The sequence below is a fragment of the Tachypleus tridentatus genome, chromosome 6 (genome assembly GCF_004210375.1).
Source record: "Tachypleus tridentatus isolate NWPU-2018 chromosome 6, ASM421037v1, whole genome shotgun sequence".
In the NCBI taxonomy this organism is placed as follows: domain Eukaryota; kingdom Metazoa; phylum Arthropoda; class Merostomata; order Xiphosura; family Limulidae; genus Tachypleus; species Tachypleus tridentatus.
This window is the reverse complement of record NC_134830.1, coordinates 9,452,843-9,479,654: the sequence shown is the minus strand read 5'-3', so window position 1 is coordinate 9,479,654 and position 26,812 is coordinate 9,452,843. Positions and strand designations below refer to the sequence as shown.

The following is a 26,812-nucleotide window of genomic DNA, read 5'->3' as shown; positions in this document are numbered from 1 at the left end:
GTAATGAAGGATGCTATAAACAATGAGCTTACTTATGAAACTTTGTAGAATGGACAGCAACTGCCTGTTGTGGAGACACAAGTGTAGAGAACAACATTTCAACAGTCTTCCACCTTTCATCTTCAAGTCATTGTCTACACTTGTGTCTCCACAATAGGCAGTTGCAGTCCATTCCACAAAGTTTCATCATGAATGCTTTGCCTAAACAATCTATCAAAGAATGAGCTTACTTTTGCAAACTGAAAGTTAACTTACCTGATTCTCCAGTCTGCTAACTGAAATTGTTTGTTAACATCCACCTGACAATAATGTTTCAGCAAGTAGGCTAATGAGAAACAAGCCATATTTAGCACTCTTGCAGCTTGTCCAGTATCAAACATATTAACTACATATAGTCCAAAGTCACGTTGTAACCACAAGATGTCCATATCTGCACCATGAAGTACCTACAAACAAACATTACTCCTTATTAATAAATGCAAGCTTTAGTAAGTTCAATATAAACATCACAGTATTAAGAAAGGATTTAAGCTAAGAGTTAAGGAGTGAGTGAAACTTTTACACATTTTGAACCTGAAAAATATAAATCTGTTAACTTACCTCAGGTAATCTCTAGAAATCATTTACAATTTAAAATATTTACCAAATTACTAAAATAATTTCTACAGCATCAATTACAGTCATTCTCTCCTGTCAACAGGTGCATCACATAAGTGATGAAATAGCAATAACAAACGTCTTTATCATAATTAAAAACAACTTCTCATGTTAAAATAAACATTAACAAAATTGTGCATATTCTAGCCTTGTAACATTTTAATCACTATAACAGTTTTAATATCTGTAATAATTCACAATTAAAGTATTCTCTCTCAAAATTCTACACAAAACATTTTAAAGATTAATTACCTTTTATAAAAATATAAAAAAGGGTAATAATTTACACAAAAACAGAATAATTATACAATAGCAAACACAAATTTTGATGTAAAAAATATTATAACCACCATATACATCATATATTACGACAATATTTTAGTCACCTTGACAATTTTAGGATCTGTAAACACTTCATTTAAGTAAAAAAGTTCACTACGCAGTTCTATAGCATCAATTACATAGTCTTTTTCTCTGGTAGACAGCTGCATCAGACAAGTTAACCCTTGGAAGGAGCGATAAGAATGATGCTGGAAAATATATAAAAACAAGGTTACATGAAACTAAAAATTCATTTAGAGCTCTATGTATCCTTTAACTCCTTCAGCATGGGGTCAGTCCCTGGAACCAACCTCAATCATTTTGTGCTTGTTAAAATTTTAATTCTATTACTTTAAAATTGGTAAGCATGTGTTTATAAAATTTGGCAAATTATCAGTAAACATTCAGTCTTTCATATGCAAAATAAATGATTTTTTATTAAGTATTTGGGTTTGTTAAATGCTGCTTTTATCAAGTATTTTATATTTTTTGCATGTTGCCTATCTAACATGCAAAGTGATTTTCATTTTAAAATTCAAAATACTTCTGTGCATCAGAAAATTTTCAATAAAAAATCTCTGTATGGGTTCAGTCAATTTAACCAATCTTGTAACCACTATATAACATATAGAAATTAATATAACTTATATCTTTTCCATTCTAGAATGATCACAAATTATAAAACTGAAATATAAATGTTCTGACTAAATAACTTAAATATTATATTTATATATATATTTATTAATCTTATTATATTGACCTTTCAACTGTGCCTGGCTAATATTACAGAAGTTACAATGATGTGGTGCATGTGCACTCACATTACTGTATCCAGAAACATAAAATTGACCTTTTAGTTTTTACAAAGTGACCTATCTTGGATGTGTTTTTATGGACAAGTATTTGGTAAAATAGAGTCAGATTTCAATTACTATAAATTGTGTATATATATTTTTCTTAAGACAGAGAACGGTAACTACAGAAACTATGCATACAACTATCTATTCTAGTTATGACCTTTGTACTTATTGCTACTTGTCTTAGCTTGCTAAGCTTTAAAAAATGTGCACGGGGTGCATGTGAAACAAATTTTTTTTAGGTTTTATATATACATTTAACTAATCAAAAAATCCATAAATTACTTCATTGATACCACAGAATTCCATGGTAGTTTATCACATTTAATAACAATCTGTATTTGAATCTAAAAAATAATGAAATCTTAAAGTAACTAAAAATTGAACTTATCAGCTCAAAGTTTGTCTCGAAAGAGGACGTTACGTTTCACATAGTTCAGTATACTACTTACGGGATGAATGGATCAACAATAAACCTTTTATTTTGTACTTTAAAACAATTTTTCAAACAGCAGAACTTCAACAATTTTCTAGGATTTCCAAAACAAAATAAAACACTATGAGATTAGTCCTGCAACATCCTTCTAATTTCATAAATCAAGAAAGAATACTCTTTATCACTGAAAACAACTTATTAAAATATGCAAGCATGCAAAACTCATGGTCAAAAGTGAGCTTCTGATAAAGAGCAGGTTATTTTGATCTTACACTTTTCAAACTTGATATATTTTCTTTGATACTACCAGATCCACAATTAAATTATAAAAGTAAAATAAAATTCTGATAAAAATTTAAAGAAACACTTTATATAAAAAGTGGTAGGCTGTAGTCCAAGCCAGAGCTTCAAGCTTTTGAGAAAAAGGATATTTATGGATACAAAAGTAGTTTTTCAGTAAATATACTGACAACAAAAAACTTTGCTATTCTGAACATTTTATCAGTTTGTCCATCTCTGCATAAGCAGTTTATTCTCACCTCTAAATCCACTGAAAGTTCTTTTTGTTGTTTCAGTTCTCTGCAAAGTTCCTTGAGAGCCAAAACATTGTCAACATATACAAACGAAGTTTCTTCAATAGCTTTAGGTACCTAACACGAAAATTCAAATAATGCAAAATCAGCACACAGATGTAAGTAGTTAGTGGTGTACTTAGGTAGGGGCTAAGGATTGCTCAGTCCCAGAGCCCACGGTCTTAATGGGGGCCCACTGATAATTTTATTCTGTGTAAAATTACATGAAATATAGGGCTCACACAAATTATTAGCCCCTAGGTTCACATAACCTTAAATCTGCCACTCAAGGCAGTAAATGATTTTATTGTCTGCTATAAAGGAAAAACAGGAAACCAGGAAAAGCAAAGTAAATAACATCTACAAATGAAATGACAATGGTAGTTTACAAGAACAAAAATGTCAAACTGGTATTTAAAAAAAGGCAGGTTCAGAATTATACTGCTTATAATATTTTGCACTGAAGATTTTGGTTAAGTATAGAAACATGATATTTCATAGATTAAAACAGTAAATTAACAATCCATTTTACATTACAAACACTGAACTAGAAAAATATTAAAAATTAAAACTTTTAATGCCTTCAAAAGATTTTTAGTGACCTGTTACGACAAATATTTGGTACTTAAAACTCAAGTCTAATCTTAAACAAATAATAAATGTATTAACCATTATAAGACTTCTTTTACTGAAATGTAAAAAAACAAAAGTGTAATCAATAAATGATTTATTTACAGGTAGTTTTATGACATTTGTAATCTTACTGTGTAACAATTTAACATCATGGCTGCTAATTTGTACAAATTATAAATGTTATGCACTCTTATTTTTTTTGTGTTATTTACTTCTGACACATTTCTAAATCTCAACAATAATATATATATATGTATGTATATATATTAGCCTCACAAATTGAATCATGGGTGCAGTAACATCATATTTCATTACAACAGCCTGTAAAACAAAATGGGTTATATGAATATCAGTATGCATTGCACATAACCATTACATGATATACATACAAAACAGAACTTTAATTATATGTAATTTACCCCGCTGTAATGTTGTTTAGTCACGTGCATCACTCTCCTTAGTGAATTCCTGATCAGCTGCAATAAATATAAGCTTCTTTCTTAGTCTTGAAGAGGCCAGTTATGTGTCCTAAGGATGGTGGAAATTTGACCCCCTTAAGTACAGCATTTTAGTGTTCTTGGTCATGAGCAAAAAATGTTAATGCCAGTCACATTATGATATGATTAACTGATGCTTTATTCCATTAGGACTACACACAGTAGACATCTAATGGCACACATTACAACAGTATTGTGATCACTAGCACATTACTGAAACTCTTGCAATGAAATTGGACAGAAATCTTTTATAAGTTTTCAGGGGAGAACCTTTCCCCACATTGTCGTTATTTCCCAGTAAGTCTTACAATTTCCATTACAGTTTTATTCATTAAGTTTTATAAAACCAAGCCTTACACTGAATACTGAAATTAAATGTGCAACAAACTAAACTCTTTAGGTGTACAAAAATCTCCACAAGCATTAATTCTGTACTCTACAAAGACTCGTTTCAAATCAGGTAGGGTCATTTTCTCTGTACTAAGAAAATCGTGGAACATATTGCTATCAATGTGGTATTTATATGATATTTTTCAAATATTTATGGAAAGTTTCATGTTCAACATAAACCACAATTCTTTACTTTTTGTAATGTGAGAAGGTCATTTTAAGTATTCATGACTCACTCAATATAATATTTTCATTTAAACAACTAACCTAATTAAGATGTATGCAATTAAAAATATTTTATGACTACAATAAAGCATATTGTGTAAAAGATCCTTTTAGCATTTAAAAGAGAAATTTAAATTCACTGATAATTTCAGTAAAGTTCATGACAACCAAATTCTTTAAGTGTAACAAACCTGAGGTATTTCTTCTTCAAGTTGTTCTGGATTTGGTTGAAAATGATCAAGTTCCACTTCATAAGGATGAGAATATCTAACAACCATTGAAAATAGATTTACATTATTATTTAATACTGAAATTAACACTACAAATAATTTTTAATAATGACCAAATACTTTAAATCTACACTCAGCTTTCTTGTAATTCAGCCTAAAATAAAGTTTTCACACACACACACACACACACAAAATAAAACCTTCTAAACTTTCGCTTTTAAAGTTTATTCCTTAGTCTTATAAGGTTCAAAACACACACACATGCACATAATATCATTTTAGAAAAAAAACTAGTCCTATGAAAATAATACATAACAAGAGCTAATACTAATGGATATTTTTTATAAGGGTAGTGAGAAAATAAGATTAATCTTTTCAACAAAGTCTGTATTTCTTAGACGAAACATGTCTTTGTGTAAAACAGGGGGATAATGCCGTACTTGTTATTATACTTAACATAAGAAACAATATAAGGATATAGCTGAACCTTGTTTCTACAAGTACGTGAGAGTGAGCATGTTAGAAAATCTTTCAAAATTTAATTAGATGATAAGTAGTATATTTCATGTTTTTCATGAATATCTTATTTACAGTTATAAAAGTAACTAAAATGTAAAAATTAAAAACATATTAGGTTAGATAAGGTAAGATAATGAAAAATAATTATTCATGAGATATGCTCACAAACAGCTCATGAGTTAAATTCCTAATAATGTAATAAAAGCTGCAGATTCACCAAATAATTTATAATTTCTGTGGCAGAATTATTAGATACACATAGTTGAAATGACAATAAAATGATAAAATGTAAGTACAAACAGATGTATACTGTTACAAGTCTTATGTTATTTCGGACAAACAAATGTAGGTTTCCATTACAATCTACAGTCATGGCAGAATGAAAAAAAGAGCAATTTATATTTCTTTCATTTTTTCTACGACGGTTACGGGGTTGGTCAAATTGATCAACTTCATAGGGAGCTAGGATATCAAAATATAAAGTTTCATTGAGAAAGAAAACAACCCATTTCCAATTCATTTAGGAGGTTTTACAAATTATACAAATGAAATTTGACACTTTGTCAGATGAAAAAAGTATTTTTAATCTTAACATGAAAATAGGAACAGATAACACTTTAATTCTATTAACTCAAAGATATTTTTAGTAAAAATACTTCATTAAAAATTAGAACTTTTTTTCACAAAATAGTCTTAGTACTTATTAAAAGCTTGTATAATTTTATGAAGATATATAAAATATAATGGAAGTTACAGTAGGAAACTATTAAGGTAGATGTGGGTCGCAACTTCGTTGGTTTGATTAAGTCCATAACTAAAATGTTAACAGCTACGCTTATGTCTATATTCTTCTAGATGTGCAACATTTCCTCATTATGTGTGGCTAAATAAATAATTAGAGAGTAAGAGGGCAAAATTTTCTACACAGAGGGTTAAGATGGTTGAGTTTTCCAAAATAGAACTCTAGAAAAGTGAAGAATGAGATATCCACACAAAAAATTGGGAGGCAAATAATGACAGGTGAAGATTTTATGTTCTGTACTCATTACTGTTCTTTAGGCTTAGTTATAATTGAACTTACAGTGAGATTGTAAGATAAACTAAATACTTTGTTATATTTAACAAATAGTCTTAAAACTAGTTAATTGTCATATTTAGGCTTAACAGTGTTAACAACAGCCTACTGGTATTTAATCATAGTACTAAGTGTTTATTCTAATTTTAAAAATAATACAATGGTTAAGACTAGTTTGGGGTCTAAGCATTCCCAGCTTGTTAGATGCAATGAATGAGTTTTCTTTAGGAATTCTGGACCACTACACACCTTTACAGAAGCTAAGATTGTATGTTCAATTTGTAGGTTGAAAGAAATGACAGAGGCTATCCTATTTAAATAGAAGAAGCATAAACTGTGTATCTCCTGCTGTCATTTCCCATCAACTATGATTAACAATGACATTCAGTAAGTTAGGGTAGTATTAGAATTAAAAGTGGTGAGATACATCAGCTACGATTAACAATGACATTCAGTAAGTTAGGGTAGTATTAGAATTAAAAGTGGAGAGATACATCAGCTACGATTAACAATGACATTCAGTAAGTTAGGGTAGTATTAGAATTAAAAGTGGAGAGATACATCAGCTATGATTAACAATGACATTCAGTAAGTTAGGGTAGTATTAGAATTAAAAGTGGTGAGATACATCAGCTACGATTAACAATGACATTCAGTGAGTTAGGGTAGTATTAGAATTAAAAATGGTGAGATACATCAGATACGATTAACAATGATATTCAGTAAGTTAAAAAGGGTTGTATCAGAGTTAATTGTAAAGACCCTAATCTGCTGAACAACAGATTTCAGCCCTTGACTTATGTAGACAATAAGCTGTAAGAGGGAGGGAAAGCAAAGTAGGATATGAGTTATGAACTTAAAAATGTTATAGTTATAGGTGGTTCCTTGTCACTAGCATGTGGACAGAATAGTCTCTGGGGTCAATAGTGCAAGGATATAGTGAAGTGGACTGGCAACAAGGCTGTTTCTGTTTTACACGTAGGGGCTAACAATACAAGAAAGAACAAGCCAGAGGGGATAATTAATGAAAGTATTTAAAAATAAAGGCCACAGATTAATCGTGTCAGGAATACTGCCAAGAATTAATAGTAAAGATAAAAGTTTGAGTAAATCACTAGAGCTAAATGATAGGCTGAAAATAATATTTACAAATGAGCAAGTTAGCTGGTTGGACTTGTAGGATCAGATCAGCGTAAAGAGTAAAATTGGATGGTTTCACTGAAATAGAAAAAGGTCTGACATGTTTGGAAGGGCTATTAACTCAGCTTAAAGGAAAATTTTAAACTAGGACTAGATACTGGTGAGGGCCAAGATAAACTAAATGAAACAAAATTTAGATGTAGAGGAACGTCAAGCAGAAGAAATCAGTATTACCAGTCGTTATAAGTTTGTTATTTTTGTAATGCTAGAAGAATAAGAAATAAAATGATTACTTTAGGGCACTGGTAGGAAAAGATTTTATATGTAATGGCAATATCTGAAACATGGCTAAATCTAGATAATTTTGATAAAATTTCTTTAAAATACATGATTATAGATTATTTAATATGAACAGAGTAGTAAAGTGAGGCATTGTGGCACTAGTAAGTAAAATATGTATTACATCCTGCCAAATTTTAGAATATTAAGGATAGCTACAAGAGGGTTCAGTCCATTTGGGTTTCTGTTAGCATATAACACGGGAAAAAGCTCCTATAAGAATTTGTTACTTAATGAAGTCATAATTATGGGTGGTTTTAATTTCAGGCATACTGACTGGGAAATGCCAGAGTTGAACCATGATGAAAAAAGGTTTTGGAAACTGTTCAAAATAGATTTCTTCAATAATTGGTCAACAAACCTATCAGAGATAATGCTATTTTAGATTTATTGTTAACTTGTAACACAGAAATGGTCTGGAGAGTGAAAATTGGGTCTAGATGCAAGTGATCATTGCTGCATTAAATTCAATGTTTTACTGCACATAAAAATCAGGAATAATGGTAACTGATTCCAACTTAAAAAAAATAATAAATTTTGAAGAGATGCAACAAGTATTATCTATTGTGAACTTGGCAACTAAGTTATTTGAAGATACTGAGCAAATGTGAAAATATTTTTCAATATTCAACACAAATACATTTCTTAGAGAAAGGGTAGCTGCAAGCAAAAAAAAACAGGTTGGCTCACAAAGGGTACAAGAGGCAAAATTCAATAAAAGATTATAAATTTAACAATTTTAATTCAACTGGTAGATTACAGAATGTCAGGCCAGTTAAGTCAATCAGGATTTTGGTACATCCAAAAAGATCTATGAGAAAAGGATGAATGATAAAAATTAATAGTAAGGATATTTTTAAGCACATTAGAGAAAAACAAAATGTTATGACAGAAATAAGACCACTGAGAGATGATAAAGGGAGGCCTATATCTGATGATCATGAAATAGTTATTTTATTAAATTGCTTTTTCTTCAATTTTTACTGATGAAGACTTATGCAGTAATCCTCATCTTAAGCAATTCACAGATGAAAACAAAGTTACACAATAAAAATGCATAAATTCTCAAAGTTTTATAATAAAATTGGGAAGTTTAAAATATAAGGCTCCAGGACCAGATAATATTTCCCAAGTTTTTTAAGATAGATCAAGAACTGTATATGTGAGTCATCTGACACTTTTTTGTAAATCTCTGAATAATGGACAAGTACCAACAGCTTGAAAATCAGCTGTCACTCCAAAATTCAAGGGAGGTAACACAAGTTGCCCCACTAATTATAGGCCAATTAGTCTTAAATCAATCATGAGAAAAATTTTGGAAAGTCTGATAAAAGATACTTAGTAAAGTCATTTAACAAAATTTACATTTTTTTTTTTGATAGTCAACATGGTTTCACTAAGGCAAAACCATGTGTCACAAATCTTTGGATATGCTTTGAAAATGTTACTGTATATGCAGGTGAGGGTAAGAGTATAGATTTGGCTTGTAAAGAAACTTATCTCTATAAATGTGGAGAATAAGTTAACTAACTGGATAGGAGAGTGGCTTAATGGAGAAATGCAGCGTGTTATAAACGGAATTCAGTCAAACTCGATTAATGTCACAAATGAGGTACTTCAAAATTCAGTCTTAGGACATTTGATCTTTTTAATTTACATCAATGACACAGATGAAAAAAATGATGAATATATTACTCAGATGTGCAGATGATATTAAGGTCTTGTGTGTTGCTAGCTGTGAACTGGATGCTGCTGACTTACAAAAGAATTTAGATCATGCAGTAAATTGGAAAATATACGGCAGATGGTTTATAATTAAAATAGCTGCAAGATAATGCATCTGGGTTATCCTAATATGAATTATAAGTATAATTTGGATGGGAATAACCTTAACAGTTTTATTAGGGAAAGGAATCTTGGTGTAATGGTTGACTAGTCTCTAAAGCCATCCAAGCAGTGTGCTGTTGCTAGTGGTAGGACAAATGGGATTATTTGGTTGTATCCACAGAAATATTGAAAATTGTAAAAAAGTTATAATTTCTTCATACAGGTCACTGGTTAGGCCACATTTTGAGTACTGTATTCAGACTCAGGTTCCTCACCTTAATGAAGAAACTGAATTGTTGGTTACGTTTCAGAGAAGCATTACAAAAATGTTATCTGGGACAAGAGAAGCTGTCATAAAAGGAGATGAAAAAATGTTATTTGGGACAGAGAAGCTGTCATAAAAGGAGATGATATTAAGGTCCTTAAGATTGTTTCTCTTGAAAAAGAAGAAGAGTTAGAAGGAATCTGATTGAAGCATTGTAAAAGAAGTTGATAATGTTGATATAAACATTTTTCATACTTAACAGTGAGGGTTATAAAACTAGGAGACACACAGATTTAAGCAGGTAGAAGCTGTCTTCAGTTAAGACAATGTTATTTTTCCAACAGGGTGATTGACCTATGGAATTGTTGCCTTCATATATTGTGGAGGCAGTAAGTTTAAAAGATAGCTTGATAGCTACATAAATTATAAGAGGTGGCTTTAATGTTTTTTCATTTAATAGTTTTAGTTTAATTTAGAGGATGGGACAGCAAAAATGTACACAGTTCCCTTGTTATCCCTAAACACTGTTATATTAAAATAATTTAGATAAGCAAATCAGCAAGTTACATGCAAATCACAGTTAATATATAGTAAGTGAAGTGGCATTAATTGTAATTACATTTTCACTGGGAACACAGAGTTAGAATGATGCCAATGAATACTATCTTCTTTTGAGAAGAATGTATAAAACATTAAAAGCTTAAAGCTTGAATACACTTAAAATAGGCATTATTAGTTAGGATATTGTGCTATACTAATTGGTATAACATGAAACAAAGTAGTTTATAACATTTTGAATGCAAGTGACTAAAGATTTATTTTATGTGCAGAAAACAATATCTGGCAATAAAGAGTTAATTTTACATATTCAAATTCTCTGATTTTTTCTTGTGTGAGAGAACCACATTTTCTGTCCTTTGTTTAGTGTAACAGTTTTTTTTCAAGTACTGTATAACTTGTCACACAATGTAAAAAAAAATCAAACATATGTAAAACACTGCAACAATATAAAGAACAACAATGCCTTTTGATAAGTTTTAGTACAACTTAATGTTTGAAACTTACTCTTCTATGTTATCAACAATATAAAGAACAATGCCTTTTGATAAGTTTTAGTATAACTTAATGTTTGAAACTTACTCTTCTATGTTATCAACAATATAAAGAACAACAATGCCTTTGAAAAGTTTTAGTATAACTTAATGTTTGAAACTTACTCTTCTATGTTATCAATAATATAAAGAACAACAATGCCTTTTGATAAGTTTTAGTATAACTTAATGTTTGAAACTTACTCTTCTATGTTATCAACAATATAAAGAACAACAATGCCTTTTGAAAAGTTTTAGTATAACTTAATGTTTGAAACTTACTCTTCTATGTTATCAACAATATAAAGAACAACAATGCCTTTTGATAAGTTTTAGTACAACTTAATGTTTGAAACTTACTCTTCTATGTTATCAACAATATAAAGAACAACAATGCCTTTTGATAAGTTTTAGTATAACTTAATGTTTGAAACTTACTCTATACTGTTCTCACTTCTATATTTAACATACATTTGTGCTGTTTCTAGAGCTGAGTAGTGTTACTAGCACATTTAATGTAGTGCTTATTGTTCTCACTTCTATATTTAACATACATTTGTGCTGTTTCTAGAGCTGAGTAGTGTTACTAGCACATTTAATGTAGTGCTTATTGTTCTCACTTCTATATTTAACATACATTTGTGCTGTTTCTAGAGCTGAATAGTGTTACTAGCACATTAAATGTAGTGCTTACTGTTCTCACTTCTGTATATAAAATACATTTGTGCTGTTTCTAGAGCTAAATAGTGTTACTAGCACATTTAATGTAGTGCTTACTGTTCTCACTTCTGTATTTAACATACATTTGTGCTGTTTCTAGAGCTGAATAGTGTTACTAGCACATTTAATGTAATGGTTACTGTTCTCACTTCTATATTTAACATACACTTGTGCTGTTTTTAGAGCTGAGTAGTGTTACTAGCACATTTAATGTAGTGCTTACTGTTCTCACTTCTATATTTAACATACATTTGTGCTGTTTCTAGAGCTGAATAGTGTTACTAGCACATTTAATGTAGTGGTTACTGTTCACACTTCTATATTTAACATACATTTGTGCTGTTTCTAGAGCTGAATAGTGTTACTTGCACATTTAATGTAGTGCTTGCTGTTCTCATTTCTATATTTAACATACATTTGTGCTGTTTCTAGAGCTGAATAGTGTTACTAGCACATTAAATGTAGTGCTTACTGTTCTCACTTCTATATTTAACATACATTTATGCTGTTTCTAGAGCTGAATAGTGTTACTAGCACATTAAATGTAGTGCTTACTGTTCTCACTTCTGTATATAAAATACATTTGTGCTGTTTCTAGAGCTAAATAGTGTTACTAGCACATTTAATGTAGTGCTTACTGTTCTCACTTCTGTATTTAACATACATTTGTGCTGTTTCTAGAGCTGAATAGTGTTACTAGCACATTTAATGTAATGGTTACTGTTCTCACTTCTATATTTAACATACACTTGTGCTGTTTCTAGAGCTGAGTAGTGTTACTAGCACATTTAATGTAGTGCTTACTGTTCTCACTTCTATATTTAACATACATTTGTGCTGTTTCTAGAGCTGAATAGTGTTACTAGCACATTTAATGTAGTGGTTACTGTTCACACTTCTATATTTAACATACATTTGTGCTGTTTCTAGAGCTGAATAGTGTTACTTGCACATTTAATGTAGTGCTTGCTGTTCTCATTTCTATATTTAACATACATTTGTGCTGTTTCTAGAGCTGAATAGTGTTACTAGCACATTAAATGTAGTGCTTACTGTTCTCACTTCTATATTTAACATACACTTGTGCTGTTTCTAGAGCTGAATAGTGTTACTAGCACATTAAATGTAGTGCTTACTGTTCTCACTTCTGTATATAAAATACATTTGTGCTGTTTCTAGAGCTAAATAGTGTTACTAGCACATTTAATGGGGTGGTTACTGTTCTCACTTCTATATTTAACATACATTTGTGCTGTTTCTAGACCTGAATAGTGTTTCTAGCACATTTAATGTAGTGCTTACTGTTCTCACTTCTATATTTAACATACATTTGTGCTTGTTCTAGAGCTGAATAGTGTTACTAGCACATTTAATGTAAAGCTTACTGTTCTCACTTTTATATTTAACATACATTTGTTCTGTTTCTAGAGCTGAGTAGTGTTACTAGCACATTTAATGTAGTGCTTACTGTTCTCACTTCTATATTTGACATACATTTGTGCTGTTTCTAGAACTGAATTGTATTACTAGCACATTTAATGTAGTGGTTACTGTTCTCACTTTTATATTTAACATACATTTGTGCTGTTTCTAGAGCTGAGTAGTGTTACTAGCACATTTAATGTCGTGCTTACTGTTTTCACTTCTATATTTAGCATACATTTGTGCTGTTTCTAGAACTGAATAGTGTTACTAGCACGTTTAATGTAGTGTTCACTGTTCTCACTTCTATATTTAACATACATTTCTGCTGTTTCTAGAGCTGAGTAGTGTTACTAGCACATTTAATGTGGTGGTTACTGTTTTCTCACTTCTATATTTAATCATACTTTTTGTATTTCCTGACTTTAACATTTTTATAACAACCATTTATTCATCCTTAAAAAGAAACATATTTCCGTATTTAACTTTATAAGTCATTATAGTTTAAATGGTCATAGAAAATCTTACCTACTGTATGTATTAAGTGAATGATAACATATAACAGTTCTTTCTATTTCTAGCAAAAGTTCTTTAACATAACCATTTAGCTATAACTGAATACGTCCCCGAGTGGCCCAGCGGCATGTCTGCGGACTCCCATTGCTAGGAAACGTGTTTCGATACTCGTGGTCAGCAGAGCACGTGATAGCCTATTGTGTAGCATAGTGCTTAATTTCGAGCAAACAGGTGAACATAAGAAATCAATAGCTTACTGTTTAACCAATCATCATAAAAAACCATTTAAAACACCAACATTTACCACACACTTGAAGTACTATAAATTAAAATTCACAAATCTTTACAGTTTTAATGTTCAGATATAACTCAACCTTTCTCCCTATTATAATCAAAACTTCTGTAACCATTCATACATATATTATTTTAGTTTCTATCTATAAGTCACTAACATCATGGAGATCATTCTGACTCATTATGACGCGTTCAGCCCAATACCAAAAAGTAACTTTAAAACAGCTCAGCTGGCATTTGAAATAAAAGACATCGAGATGTGTTTACATTATTCTGAAAGAGTTTTAACTCAAATTATTCGTACTTAGAATAATAGAAGTTTTTCACGTTTATTTTTTCCTGTGTATAACACATTTACTATTTATCTTTATAAAATAATACTTTGAAATAAAAACGAAACGTGCAACAAAGATTTATTATATTGTCCAATGAAGTATGTATTTGTTAACAAATCAGAAATTCTCTTGCACTATAACAAACTTATTGAATGGCATGGGTATACTTAGTTTTATATAAACGACAATGTACAATCAATGTACTTTACAACACTCGGTAAAAAGGTGGGACTGTGTCACTTGGCTTAGAGTAATTTTTTTCACAATGAGAGATCGATTCAATTTTACTTTAATGTTTACTTAGACTTGTAATATATATTATACATGAAATTTCATTATGCACTCGAAGGGTAACAACTTAGATAGTTCAGTCTACATTATAATTATTATTCCAAATACCTATGTTATAATGTTTCAAAACTTGCACATTTTGAGAAACCTCATTTTAAGTGTCGTTATAATAAAGAATTTATAAAGGCCTATAATGGAGTGAATAGTTTATGGACATCCTGTATAACCAAACGACAATTTTAAATACTGTATGTTGTGATCATTGATACCCGCATAACAAAGCCAGTTTTGGGTTTACCAAGTCTATTTAACAATATATACTGAATTTTTTTTCAGTGAACAAAGTCATACAAACACTAAAGTACATTCAATATTTGATGAACATTTCAGTTGTATACATTTTTATTCAATTAGATTCCATAAACTGATCATTAATGTTTTAAACATATGCATGTAAGTAAAATCACAAATTCTAAATAAGATTGATGACATACGAAACATTTATTTAAAAATTTCAACACGAACATTTATGATTAAACAAAGATTAACACAATTAAGTTTATCAAGTCTTATCAATGAAACTGTGAGATAAGGTAGAGAAAGATGAACTTCATCCAAGATTTATCAAAAATATTTGAAAGATTCCCGGAACAAGCAAAAGATGTGAAAGTTCTTGACAAAATGCCCCCCGCTAGTGCAGCGGTAAATCTACGGATTTGCAACGCTAAAATCAGGGGTTCGATTCCCCTCGGTGAGCTCAGCAGATAGCCCCATGTGGCTTTGTTATAAGAAAACACACACACACACTCTTGACAAAAAAATTCATTATATTGCTTCTTATGATATAATACCATAAAAGACATCTGAAAGAAAGAGTGATATGAATGAAACTTAGTGGTTAGCACTATCAAATACTATAACGCCAAATGACAGCAATCTGTAGAAACTTATTGGTTAGCACTATCAAATACTATATTCTATTCTGGGATTGTTGATCTCCGTATGTCTCTAGAACGATTTTTCAAACATAAATTCATTGTTAAAGTTACTTTATATTAATAACATCACTCATGTTTTAATTTCTCTATATTTCCTGTACACAGCATCACTCATGTTTTAATTTATCTATATTTCCTGTATATTACGTCACATTTTCCCACCACCTTTGGCAATATTTTTATTTTAATCTTATTTGTTATTCATAATTTTATCTTTATAAAGACTGGCTAACATTGTTATAAATATTATCACACTTCAAGTCTTTTACATACTGTACACTCATCTTTAGAACAAACTAAACTTGATACTTTAGATTATGATTGGCTAGTTCTCCAAGACAATTCAGCTTAAACACTTGGTTTATATGACGTCGACATCCTTGACTATATATGTCACCACACTGGTTACCCACACACCTTATTACGAACCTTCATAGTCCCGCATGGCGAGGTGGTTAAGGCACTCGACTCATAATCCGAGGGTCGCAGGTTCGAATCTCCGTCACACCAAACATGCTCGCCCTTTCAGCCGTGGGGACGTTATAATATAACGATCAATCCCACTATTCGTTGATAAAAAGTAGACCAAGAGTTGGCGGTGGGTGAAGATGACTAGCTGCCTTCCCTCTAGTCTTAAACTACTTTCAAAAGAAACCAAACAAAAAACACGTTAATAAAACAAGCCCACATCACATCTTAACCACAAGCGGAACGAAGAAGAATTGCTTAACATTCAAACGCCCTTGATTATTAATTATTTCTGCTGAATGTTTTTAATGTTTTCAGTTACAGTTTTTATTTCAAAATCTGAATCATTATCACAACAAACTGTATTACACAATGTTTTCAGTTACATAATCTGTATCATCATCATAATAAACTGTATTACACAATGTTTTCAGTTACAGAATCTGTATCATCATCATAATAAACTGTATTACACAATATTTTGAGTTACAGAATCTGTATCATCATCATAATAAACTGTATTACACAATGTTTTCGGTTACAGAATCTGTATCATCATCATACTAAACTGTATTACACAATGTTTTCAGTTACAGAATCTGTATCATCATCATAATAAACTGTATTACACAATGTTTTCAGTTACAGAATCTGTATCATCATCATAATAAACTGTATTACACAATGTTTTCAGTTACAGAATCTGTATCATCATCATAATAAACTGTATTACACAATGTTTTCAATTACAGAATCTGTATCATCATCATAATAAACTGTATTACACAATGTTTTCAGTTACAGAATCTGTATCATCATCATAATAAACTGTATTACACAATGTTTTCAGTTACAGAAACTCTATCATCATCATAACAAACTGTATTATACAATGTTTTCAAATAGAGAATTTATATCATCATCATAATAAACTGTATTACACAATGTTTTCAGTTACATAATCTGTATCATCATCATGATAAACTGTATTACACAATGTTTTTAGTTACAGAATCTGTATCATCATAATAATAAAATATGTTACACAATGTTTTCTGTTACAGAATCTGTATCATCATCATAATAAACTGTGTTACACAATGTTTTCAGTTACAGAATCTGTATCATCATCATAATAAACTGTATTACACAATGTTTTCAGTTACAGAATCTCTATCATCATCATACTAAACTGTATTACACAATGTTTTCAGATAGAGAATTTATATCATCATCATAATAAACTGTATTACACAATGTTTTCAGTTACAGAATATGTATCATCATCATAACAAACTGTATTACACAATGTTTTCAGTTACAGAATCTGTATCATCATCATAGTAAACTGTATTACACAATGTTTTCAGTTACATAATCTGTATCATCATAATGATAAACTGTATTACACAATGTTTTTAGTTACAGAATCTGTATCATCATAATAATAAAATATGTTACACAGTGTTTTCAGTTACAGAATCTGTATCATCATCATACTAAACTGTGTTACACAATGTTTTCAGTTACAGTATCTGTATCATCATCATAATAAACTGTATTACACAATGTTTTCAGTTACAGAAACTCTATCATCATCATAACAAACTGTATTATACAATGTTTTCAAATAGAGAATTTATATCATCATCATAATAAACTGTATTACACAATGTTTTCAGTTACATAATCTGTATCATCATCATGATAAACTGTATTACACAATGTTTTTAGTTACAGAATCTGTATCATCATAATAATAAAATATGTTACACAATGTTTTCTGTTACAGAATCTGTATCATCATCATAATAAACTGTGTTACACAATGTTTTCAGTTACAGAATCTGTATCATCATCATAATAAACTGTATTACACAATGTTTTCAGTTACAGAATCTCTATCATCATCATACTAAACTGTATTACATAATGTTTTCAGATAGAGAATTTATATCATCATCATAATAAACTGTATTACACAATGTTTTCAGTTACAGAATATGTATCATCATCATAACAAACTGTATTACACAATGTTTTCAGTTACAGAATCTGTATCATCATCATAGTAAACTGTATTACACAATGTTTTCAGTTACATAATCTGTATCATCATAATGATAAACTGTATTACACAATGTTTTTAGTTACAGAATCTGTATCATCATAATAATAAAATATGTTACACAGTGTTTTCAGTTACAGAATCTGTATCATCATCATACTAAACTGTGTTACACAATGTTTTCAGTTACAGAAACTCTATCATCATCATAACAAACTGTATTATACAATGTTTTCAAATAGAGAATTTATATCATCATCATAATAAACTGTATTACACAATGTTTTCAGTTACAGAATCTATATCATCATAATAAACTGTATTACACAATGTGTTCAGTTACATAATCTGTATCATCATAATAATAAACTGTATTACACAATATTTTCAGTTACATAATCTGTATCATCATAATAATAAACTGTATTACACAATATTTTCAGCTACAGAATCTGTATCATCATCATAATAAACTGTATTACACAATAATTTCAGTTACAGAATCTGTATCATCATAATAAACTGTATTACACAATGTTTTCAGTTACAGAATCTATATCATCATCATAATAAACTGGATTACACAATGTTTTCAGTTACGGAATCTGTATCATCATAATAATAAACTGTATTACACAATATTTTCAGTTACATAATCTGTATCATCATAATAATAAACTGTATTGCACAATATTTTCAGTTACAGAATCTGTATCATCAAAATAATAAACTATATTACACAATATTTTTAGTTACAGAATCTGTATCATCATCATAATAAGCTGTATAACACAATGTTTTCAGTTACATAATCTGTATCATCATAATAATAAACTGTATTACACAATATTTTCATTTACATAATCTGTATCATCATAATAATAAACTGTATTTTACAATATTTTCAGTTACAGAATCTGTATCTTCATCATAATAAACTGTATTACATAATATTTTAAGTTACAGAATCTGTATCATCATCATGATAAATTGTATTACACAATGTTTTCAGTTACATAATCTGTATTATTATAATAATAAACTGTGTTACACAATGTTTTCAGTTACAGAATCTGTATCATCATCATAAGAAATTGTATTACACAATGTTTTCAAACATATTTTGCTATTGACTGTTGTTTTTGAATATCTCCTGTGATAGATGGGAATTTGAAATGTGTCTTGAAATCAAAATAAACGTTATTCTTTAATATTTTGAAATAAATCTCAAAAGTAATTATTATTTTGATATGTCTTTTGCTATCAACTGATATTTTGTTTGCTTTTGAACTTCGCATGAAGCTACACGAGGGCTATCTGCGCTAACCGTTCCTAATTTACAGTGTAAGACAAGAAGGAACCACCACCAGCTCTTGGGCTAATCTTTTACCAACAAATAGTGGAGTTGACCGTCATGTTATAATGCCCTCACGGCTGAAAGGGTGAGCATGTTTGGTGTGACGGAGATTCGAACCCACGACCCTCGGATTATGAGTCGAGTGCCTTAAAAAGTCAAAAGCAAGTGACGTAATTCAAGGTGAACAAGACCAGACGTGTTCGATTTCCCCTCTATGTGTAGAAAACTGTGGGTTTGATTATGTGAAAATGATGCGTTTTTTTTTTTTTTCTTTTCCGGAAATATTTCATTTGACAGACATCGTGAATACAGTTGTTTGTTGTTGTGTTTGAATTAAGCACAAAGCTACACATTTGTACAGGGCTGACGAGAGTTTTTCCGGTCCCTGGTTTAACCATAATATGTTAACTATAAAATACAACTTTTGGAACTTTTTTCGTGGCCACGTTTTTAATGCACTATGAAAAGTCAATTTGACGAGATTTTGTACGGACCCTCTAATGATACCAGGCCCTGGGGTAATCTTCCTTATCGTTGGTCCTGTATTAGTGGATAAATAACAGATTTTTCGCTGTGTTGTTTATGGGTGTGGGAACATTCTCAAGGAAAATAAAGTATATTTACGCGAGTTTCCACCAAAGTTAGACAGAAAACAGTACATTGCCTGGACAAAATTCTTGTCAAGAACTCGTGTTAAATGGAGTTTGCTGAAAGTTCTATGCATGCAATTAACAATTTTTGGTATCAGGCTTCGTAAATACGCTACAATTTGATACGGGATATGCCAAAAAAACAAAACAAAACTGGCGCTAAAACTTATCACTAAACAAAATCATCTAATATTTTACAATGCTCTGTGTTCTACGTGATATGTAAGAAGGACTAATGTCATAAAAATAAAAGGTATGACCTGATATTTTGGAATATATATTGCTATAGTACCAATATGTATCCAAAGCTCGAGGAAGATTCACCAAGCAGAACGAGCAGCAATCATACTTACACTAATGACACGTCACACACTTATTCACGGATCAGTAACACAGATGATAGTCTGTAATGACGAGAAACCCACTTGAAGAAAAATGTATTCAGATTAACCAGAAGATGACCTAAGAAGGTCGAAACGGTTCTGCACTTTATTTTAATTTGTGTTCTGATATCTATACCAGCTGTCTTGAGATTACAGAGATGCTGATCGTGTTCAATCAGCTTTTCAAAACCGATAAGCATGCAGTGCAGGCTTAAGTTTTAGCTGATGCTTTAAATGCAATGTAAAATTATTAGCAACAATTTAGATTTTATAAACACAGCAGTAGGTCTACTAAAACAAAATTTTAAAGACATTTCACTTTCAGCTGTTATTTATAGCCTCCTCCCAAATGAGGAAGCGTGGACAAACAATTGGTTGTTCTTTTTATTTATTTTTCATGTTTATAACATTTTTATGAAATTTTTTGAGGATATCGATATGAAACGTAAAAAATGATAGATTTACAATATCGAGATACACTACGTGGCCAAAGTATGTGGAACCCCCTTCTAATTAGTGGATTTTGCTATGTCAGCCACACCCATTGCTAACAGGTGCATAAAATTAAGCATACAGCCATTAAAGCTCCATAGACAAACATCGGCAGTACTGAAGAGCTCAGTGACATTCAACGTGGCACTGTCATAGAATCCACCTTTCCAACAATTCAGTTCGTCAAATTTCTGCACTGAAAGTGCTACCCTGGTCAACTGCAAGTGCTATTATTGTAAAGTGGAAATGTCTAGGAGCAATAACAGCTCAGCCACGAAGCGGTAGGCCAGACAAGCAGCACTTTCGCCCATATAAGGTGATTACTGATTTCGTACGGTATAGTAGATTGCTTCCGTATGAATCAATTGCAAGTCAATACGTCATATTTAGCTGATACTTAAAAAATTACTTTTTCTGTAAACACATATTTGGAAAGCACTTCTTCCCTTGCTTCCATGGACCGCATGTTTTTGCTCTTCTCCCTGTAAAAATGGAGTACTGCTGCAGTACCGTTCAACGTGTAACAGCGTAGCACTGTTCCTATAGCTTAAATATCAATTACAGGGAGATGTGCGTAGTTGTCGCCGTATAACATTTTGAAACCATGAGAGTAAATAATTGGAAATGTGAGAATAGGTAATTGATTAGCATAAAATAAACGTTTGTGAATTGATGTAACAGTTACTAGAATACATCGTGAGATTCATAAGTTTCAGCATTTGTACACATTGTAAGTTAAGGTTGTAATTAGTTCATATCCTACCCTGTTATGCAGAATTACTAGCGACTTGAATGAAAAGATAAACTACTACATTTTTTTGACATATTTTAAACGCTACTGTAATATCGCGAGAATGGTTGAAAATGTTTTTGATTATTGTTTATAGAAAACAATTTATAAAAGCTTGCAATGTTTATCGTGGGAGGTTGATAACTATACTCGTACAAAGTAAGGCGGTGGTTTGATTTTGTGTAACTACAGTGACAATGAGAGTGTTGGCGTGTTTTGATTATGGTAAATTTGCTATTGACTTGAACAGATTGTTAATTTAGTAAGGTTGAAATAACTTTCATGATATAAAATTACACTAAAGATGGTGTTTACTGCAAGGAATGGACGTCATGGTAACTCAAATAGAATAAGAATTGTTATTAAATTGACAGAGGCTCAAAGAGGAAACACTCGAACTATTGCGATATATGAGAAATGATATAGTCGTTGGCAAACACTTCGTTATTTTGTAACGTCCGTCAGTGTTTAGAAGAGAATGTGCAAGTTGTTGAAACCGGTTTTATTATATCAATAGCTATATGGCGTTTTAAATAAAACAAGTTAGATGACATAGTCAAGTGAAGCCAAAATTAAACTGTAGGTAGTATTAAGAAGAAACGTTTGTATTAATACGATGTCAAAATATTAGAAGGTACAAAGTTGTAAAGGACTTCCTGTAGCAGAATGGTAATGATCATAACCCGCCAGGAAGGCTAACAGGTAAGTACAAGAACCACCATCAGTCACCTGAAGTTGGTCTTTCAGTCCTGGTTCCGAGTTATGTGTCATTATGGTCAGTATCAAAAAGTAAGGTAAGAACCTGAAGTTGGCCTTTCCAGTCCTGGTGTTAAGTTATTTAATGTTCTGGCTATTTTCCAATGTCAAATTGAACCAGAGAGATTGAGACTCTGAAAAGGGACCACAATTAAAAAGGTGTAATAAATAAATACCAAACACTTAAATGAGGTTAAAAAGATTAATGGCCATTAAAAAACTAAAAACTTTATCAAGGTGGACAGTGTCACCATCACCAATAACACTGTCCAATGTTACAGACAAACCTTGGGACAGAACATGTTTAAAATAGTGCCGTCGTTGAGAGTCGTAACGATGGCAAGAAAGTAAAATGTGGCTTATAGTGATTTGAGTGTTACACAAACTACACACTGGTGCATCAGTTCCTGACAAATGAGTTTTAACAATAAGTTAAAAACTGTGACCAATGTGTAGTCTAGTTAGAACAACTTCCTCCTTCCGAACCTTACGGAAGCTAGATGGCTAAAGCCCAATTAAGGGTTTTATGTGAAAAGCCTGTTGTCGTGTTGCTCACTCCAAGTGGACTGCCATCTAGCATGGAGCCGAGCCTTGAACACAAGACCATAGTCCATGTACAGAATAGGCACAGTGGTGATAGTGCTGGAGCAGATAGATTTAGCTGCCGAGTCTCCAAGCTCGTTCCCGCGAATACCAACATGGCCTGGTATCCAGAAAAACTGGATAGAAGTAGCAGTTAATGAGAAATGGGCCGATCGGTTTTGAATATCAGCGAGAACAGGGTGTGAACCAACGTGTAGCGATTCCAGGGCCAGTATAGAACTAAGCGAGTCAGTATAAATAGTGCAGTTGGAGTACTGCTCAGCTTCAATATCATCCAGGGCAAGAGATATGGCATACAGTTAAGCAGTGAACACAGAAGCTGTAGAGGGGATTCTGCGCGCAACCACCAAACCGCAGCAAACCATAGCAGAACCCACTGAATTACCTGATTTGGAACCATTTGTATAAATGGGAATGGAATGATCGTTTGAAAGGTATTCATTAAATAAAAGACGGTACTTCCAATCTGGAGTATCTGCTTTTCTCAGATGACTTAAAGAAAGGTCACATTTTTGGGGCTGTAATAAGCAATGGTGGGATGGGCTGACCTATGGAATCTGCAATGTTATCCAAAAACAGACCCAATTCATCCAATTGCGCCTGGATGCGAAGGCCAAACAGAGCAATGGCAGATCGTCTGTTCTGAAAAAGTATGGCCCATGAGGAAGGAAAACACATTCCAAGGTGGGATGCTTTGGTAAGGAATGAAGTTTCAAAGAATATAGTAAAGATAGTTGCAAACAGCAAAGGTGAAAAGAAGGTTCGTGAGATTCTACGTATCAGCTGTGAACTGGAGAGGTGCGGAAAGCCCCATTGCAGAGTCAAAGTCCTTGGTAATGAATGGGGTCCAGCATCTTTAAGGCCGAGGGTCTGGCAGAGCCATAGACCATTGATCCATAGTCGAGTTTTGATCGAAAAAGAGCACGATATATCTTTAACATAGAACATCGATCTGCTCCCCAACTGGTAGTAGAGAGGACACGGAGGATGTTCAGCGCTCTTGTGCATTTGACCCGTAGCTGCTTTAAGTGTGGTATAAAGGTCAGCTTACGGTCAAAGATAAGCCCCAAGAACTTGGTCTCAGGGACCACTGGCAGCACAGATACGGGGTTTAGGATCAGGGTGAATACCCCATTGGCAGCAAAAGTGCATGCAAACGGTTTTAGAGAGAGAGAGAGAAAAATTAAAGCCGTTCGCCTTAGTCCACTTCAGTACACGATTGAGGGCAGTTTGTAGTTGCCGCTCAATATATCTCATGTTCGACGACTGACATGAGATGTGAAAGTCGTCGACATACAGCCCATTCGCAATAGTGAGAGAGAGTTGTTCAGTGATGGCATTTATCTTTATACTGAAAAGTGTGACACTCAAAACACAGCCCTGAGAGACTTCAAGTTCCTGTACAAAAGAACGGGAAAGTTTTGAACCCACACGAACTTGGAATCTCCTGTTCATTAAAATTTTTTTAATAAACATGGGTAAATGGCCATGTAACCCATATGTATGGAGGCCTCACAAAACGCCATACCTCCATGTTGTGTCATAAGCCTTCTCAATGTCAAAGAATATTGACACAAGATGTTGGCATTTGAGAAATGCTTCTCTGATTGATGTTTCAAGTCGAATTAGGTGGTCTGTGGTGGAGTGCTGTCGTCGGAACCGACACTGAGTGGGCGAGAGGAGGTTGTTTGATTCGAGGAACCAAACAAGACGAGCATTAACCATCCTTTCTTAGGTCTTACAGAGACAGCTCGTCAAAGCAATTGGACAGTAGTTTGAAGGAATCTTGGGATCTTTCCCTGGCTTAGTGAAAGGTAAAATAATAGCCTTGCGCCAGGCATCAGGAAAAACATTCTCGTGCCAGATCCGGTTAAAGATAATTAGGACATCAAGAGAAGCAGGAGATAGATGGTGCAGCATGTCATAGTGTACATCATCAGGTCCAACAGATGTACTGCCAGACCGATGAAGGGCCATTTTCAGTTCCACCAAGGGACAATTATAGTCAAAGAGACAGTTCGAAAGGAAAGAGGTGAACGCTCTGCCCGAATCTTGATGTCCAAGAAGGTGGAGGAACAAGCAAAAGTGCTAGATACCCAGCAAAAGCTTTAAACTAGAGTATCAGCGATACTCCGGACATCAGCCACCCTCTGATCATCAGAGAGTAAGATGGAGAAAGGGCAGAACTGTAGTGCCCACTGACCTTTCGAATCCTGTCCCACATGACCTTGAGACTGGTGGTAGAAGATATGCTAGTTGTGAACTTAATCCAAGATTCCTTCTGGCTTTGACGTCTTACCCACCTAGCATGTGCACGGGCCCGTTAGAATGCGACGAGATTTGAAATTGAGGGATATCTACGAAAAGTATCCCAGGCCCGTTTTTGAGCCTTCCGTGCTAAGTGGCAAGCAGGATTCCACCATGGACGAGGATATCGTGGAAAACGTATCAAGGTGGCCATTTTTAATGATGGGTAGGCGAAGTGGCTGGAGAACCCTTCTGTTTACGACCACGTCTTTTTCCTTACTGTCCTTAGTCGGAGGAGGTCTATCAACCTCCATGGATCCTGCCCTGGGTCGATTGGGCAGGTCTTTGTTGTTGGAAGGGGATTCCAGTGACTGAGGACGCGAACGAATGATTGTTTTGCCTCTTGGGGTGGGAGAAAAGATGTATCAGAAGAAATGCCTTATTTGAAACTGAAGGATGTGGATCTTGAGGTTTGTTGGAATGTTTGGGAGGAACAGAGATAGGTGTGGAAGTCGATTCATCAACCATTTTAACCATGGAGGTCAAAAGCCTTTTCATTTGTTTTGAAGACAATTCTCTTGGAGGCACAGAGAGATCTGTCTGCACTTCCACTGTAGTTGTGGAATGAAGTGCAGCAGCATATATCCGAGATGGAGTGATGGGCAGCAATTTCCGAGCCTCAGGATAACTAATGTTATGTACTGTTTTCAAACACTGCACCTCTTTTTCCTCCAACCATTTTGGGCAAGAACGGAAGTAGGAAGAGTGGGAACCATTGCAGTTGACACAATGTGGATCTGTGTGACACTCATAGGCATCGTGGTCCTTACCACCACAACGAGCACATGTCAGGAAATCACGACACGATATCTTTGAGTGGCCGAACCGTTGACACTAGCAACATCGGAGAGGGTTTGGAATCTATGGCCGTACCCTGTAAATTAGATAACCTGCCTTGATGGTGGCAGGTGCACGTGATGATGTAAATGTCAAAACGAGAGTATTTGTTGGCAGTGTAACTCCATCTTTGCGAGTGGAGATGCGCCTCACTGCAGAAACTCCTTGAGTGGAGAGACCAGCGAGAATCTCTGACTCGGGGACGTTCTTCAAATCCCTATCAACAATAACTCCACGTGATGAATTCAAGGTAGCATGAATAACCTCAATAGGTATATCCCCAATTGCCGTTGAATTGAAGAGGAGTTCACTGTGATGGGTTGTGGATATTTCAACTAATATGTCTCCAGATCAAAGCTTCTTTACCGACTTTGGAGAGCCAGCAAGACCCTCTAGTCCCTTCTGAATGAAAAAGGGGGACAATTGCCCTAAAGGTTTTTCTGAAAGAGAA

At 32.8% G+C, this 26,812-nt stretch overlaps 1 protein-coding gene across 1 annotated transcript in view; it reads right to left on the bottom strand.

The window, feature by feature from the left end:
- Window positions 1–14,208, bottom strand: part of LOC143251522 (exosome complex component 10-like) — a 37,705-nt gene extending 23,497 nt beyond the window's left edge. Inside the window, exons 1-6 of the mRNA XM_076502797.1 lie at window positions 14,185–14,208; window positions 13,745–13,824; window positions 4,780–4,855; window positions 2,811–2,921; window positions 1,044–1,187; window positions 256–446 (exon numbers count right to left, since the gene is read on the bottom strand). Coding sequence (XP_076358912.1) covers window positions 256–446; window positions 1,044–1,187; window positions 2,811–2,921; window positions 4,780–4,855; window positions 13,745–13,824; window positions 14,185–14,208 — 626 coding nt within the window. The remainder of the gene's footprint in view (window positions 1–255; window positions 447–1,043; window positions 1,188–2,810; window positions 2,922–4,779; window positions 4,856–13,744; window positions 13,825–14,184) is intronic.
- Between the last annotated feature and the right edge of the window lie 12,604 nt (window positions 14,209–26,812).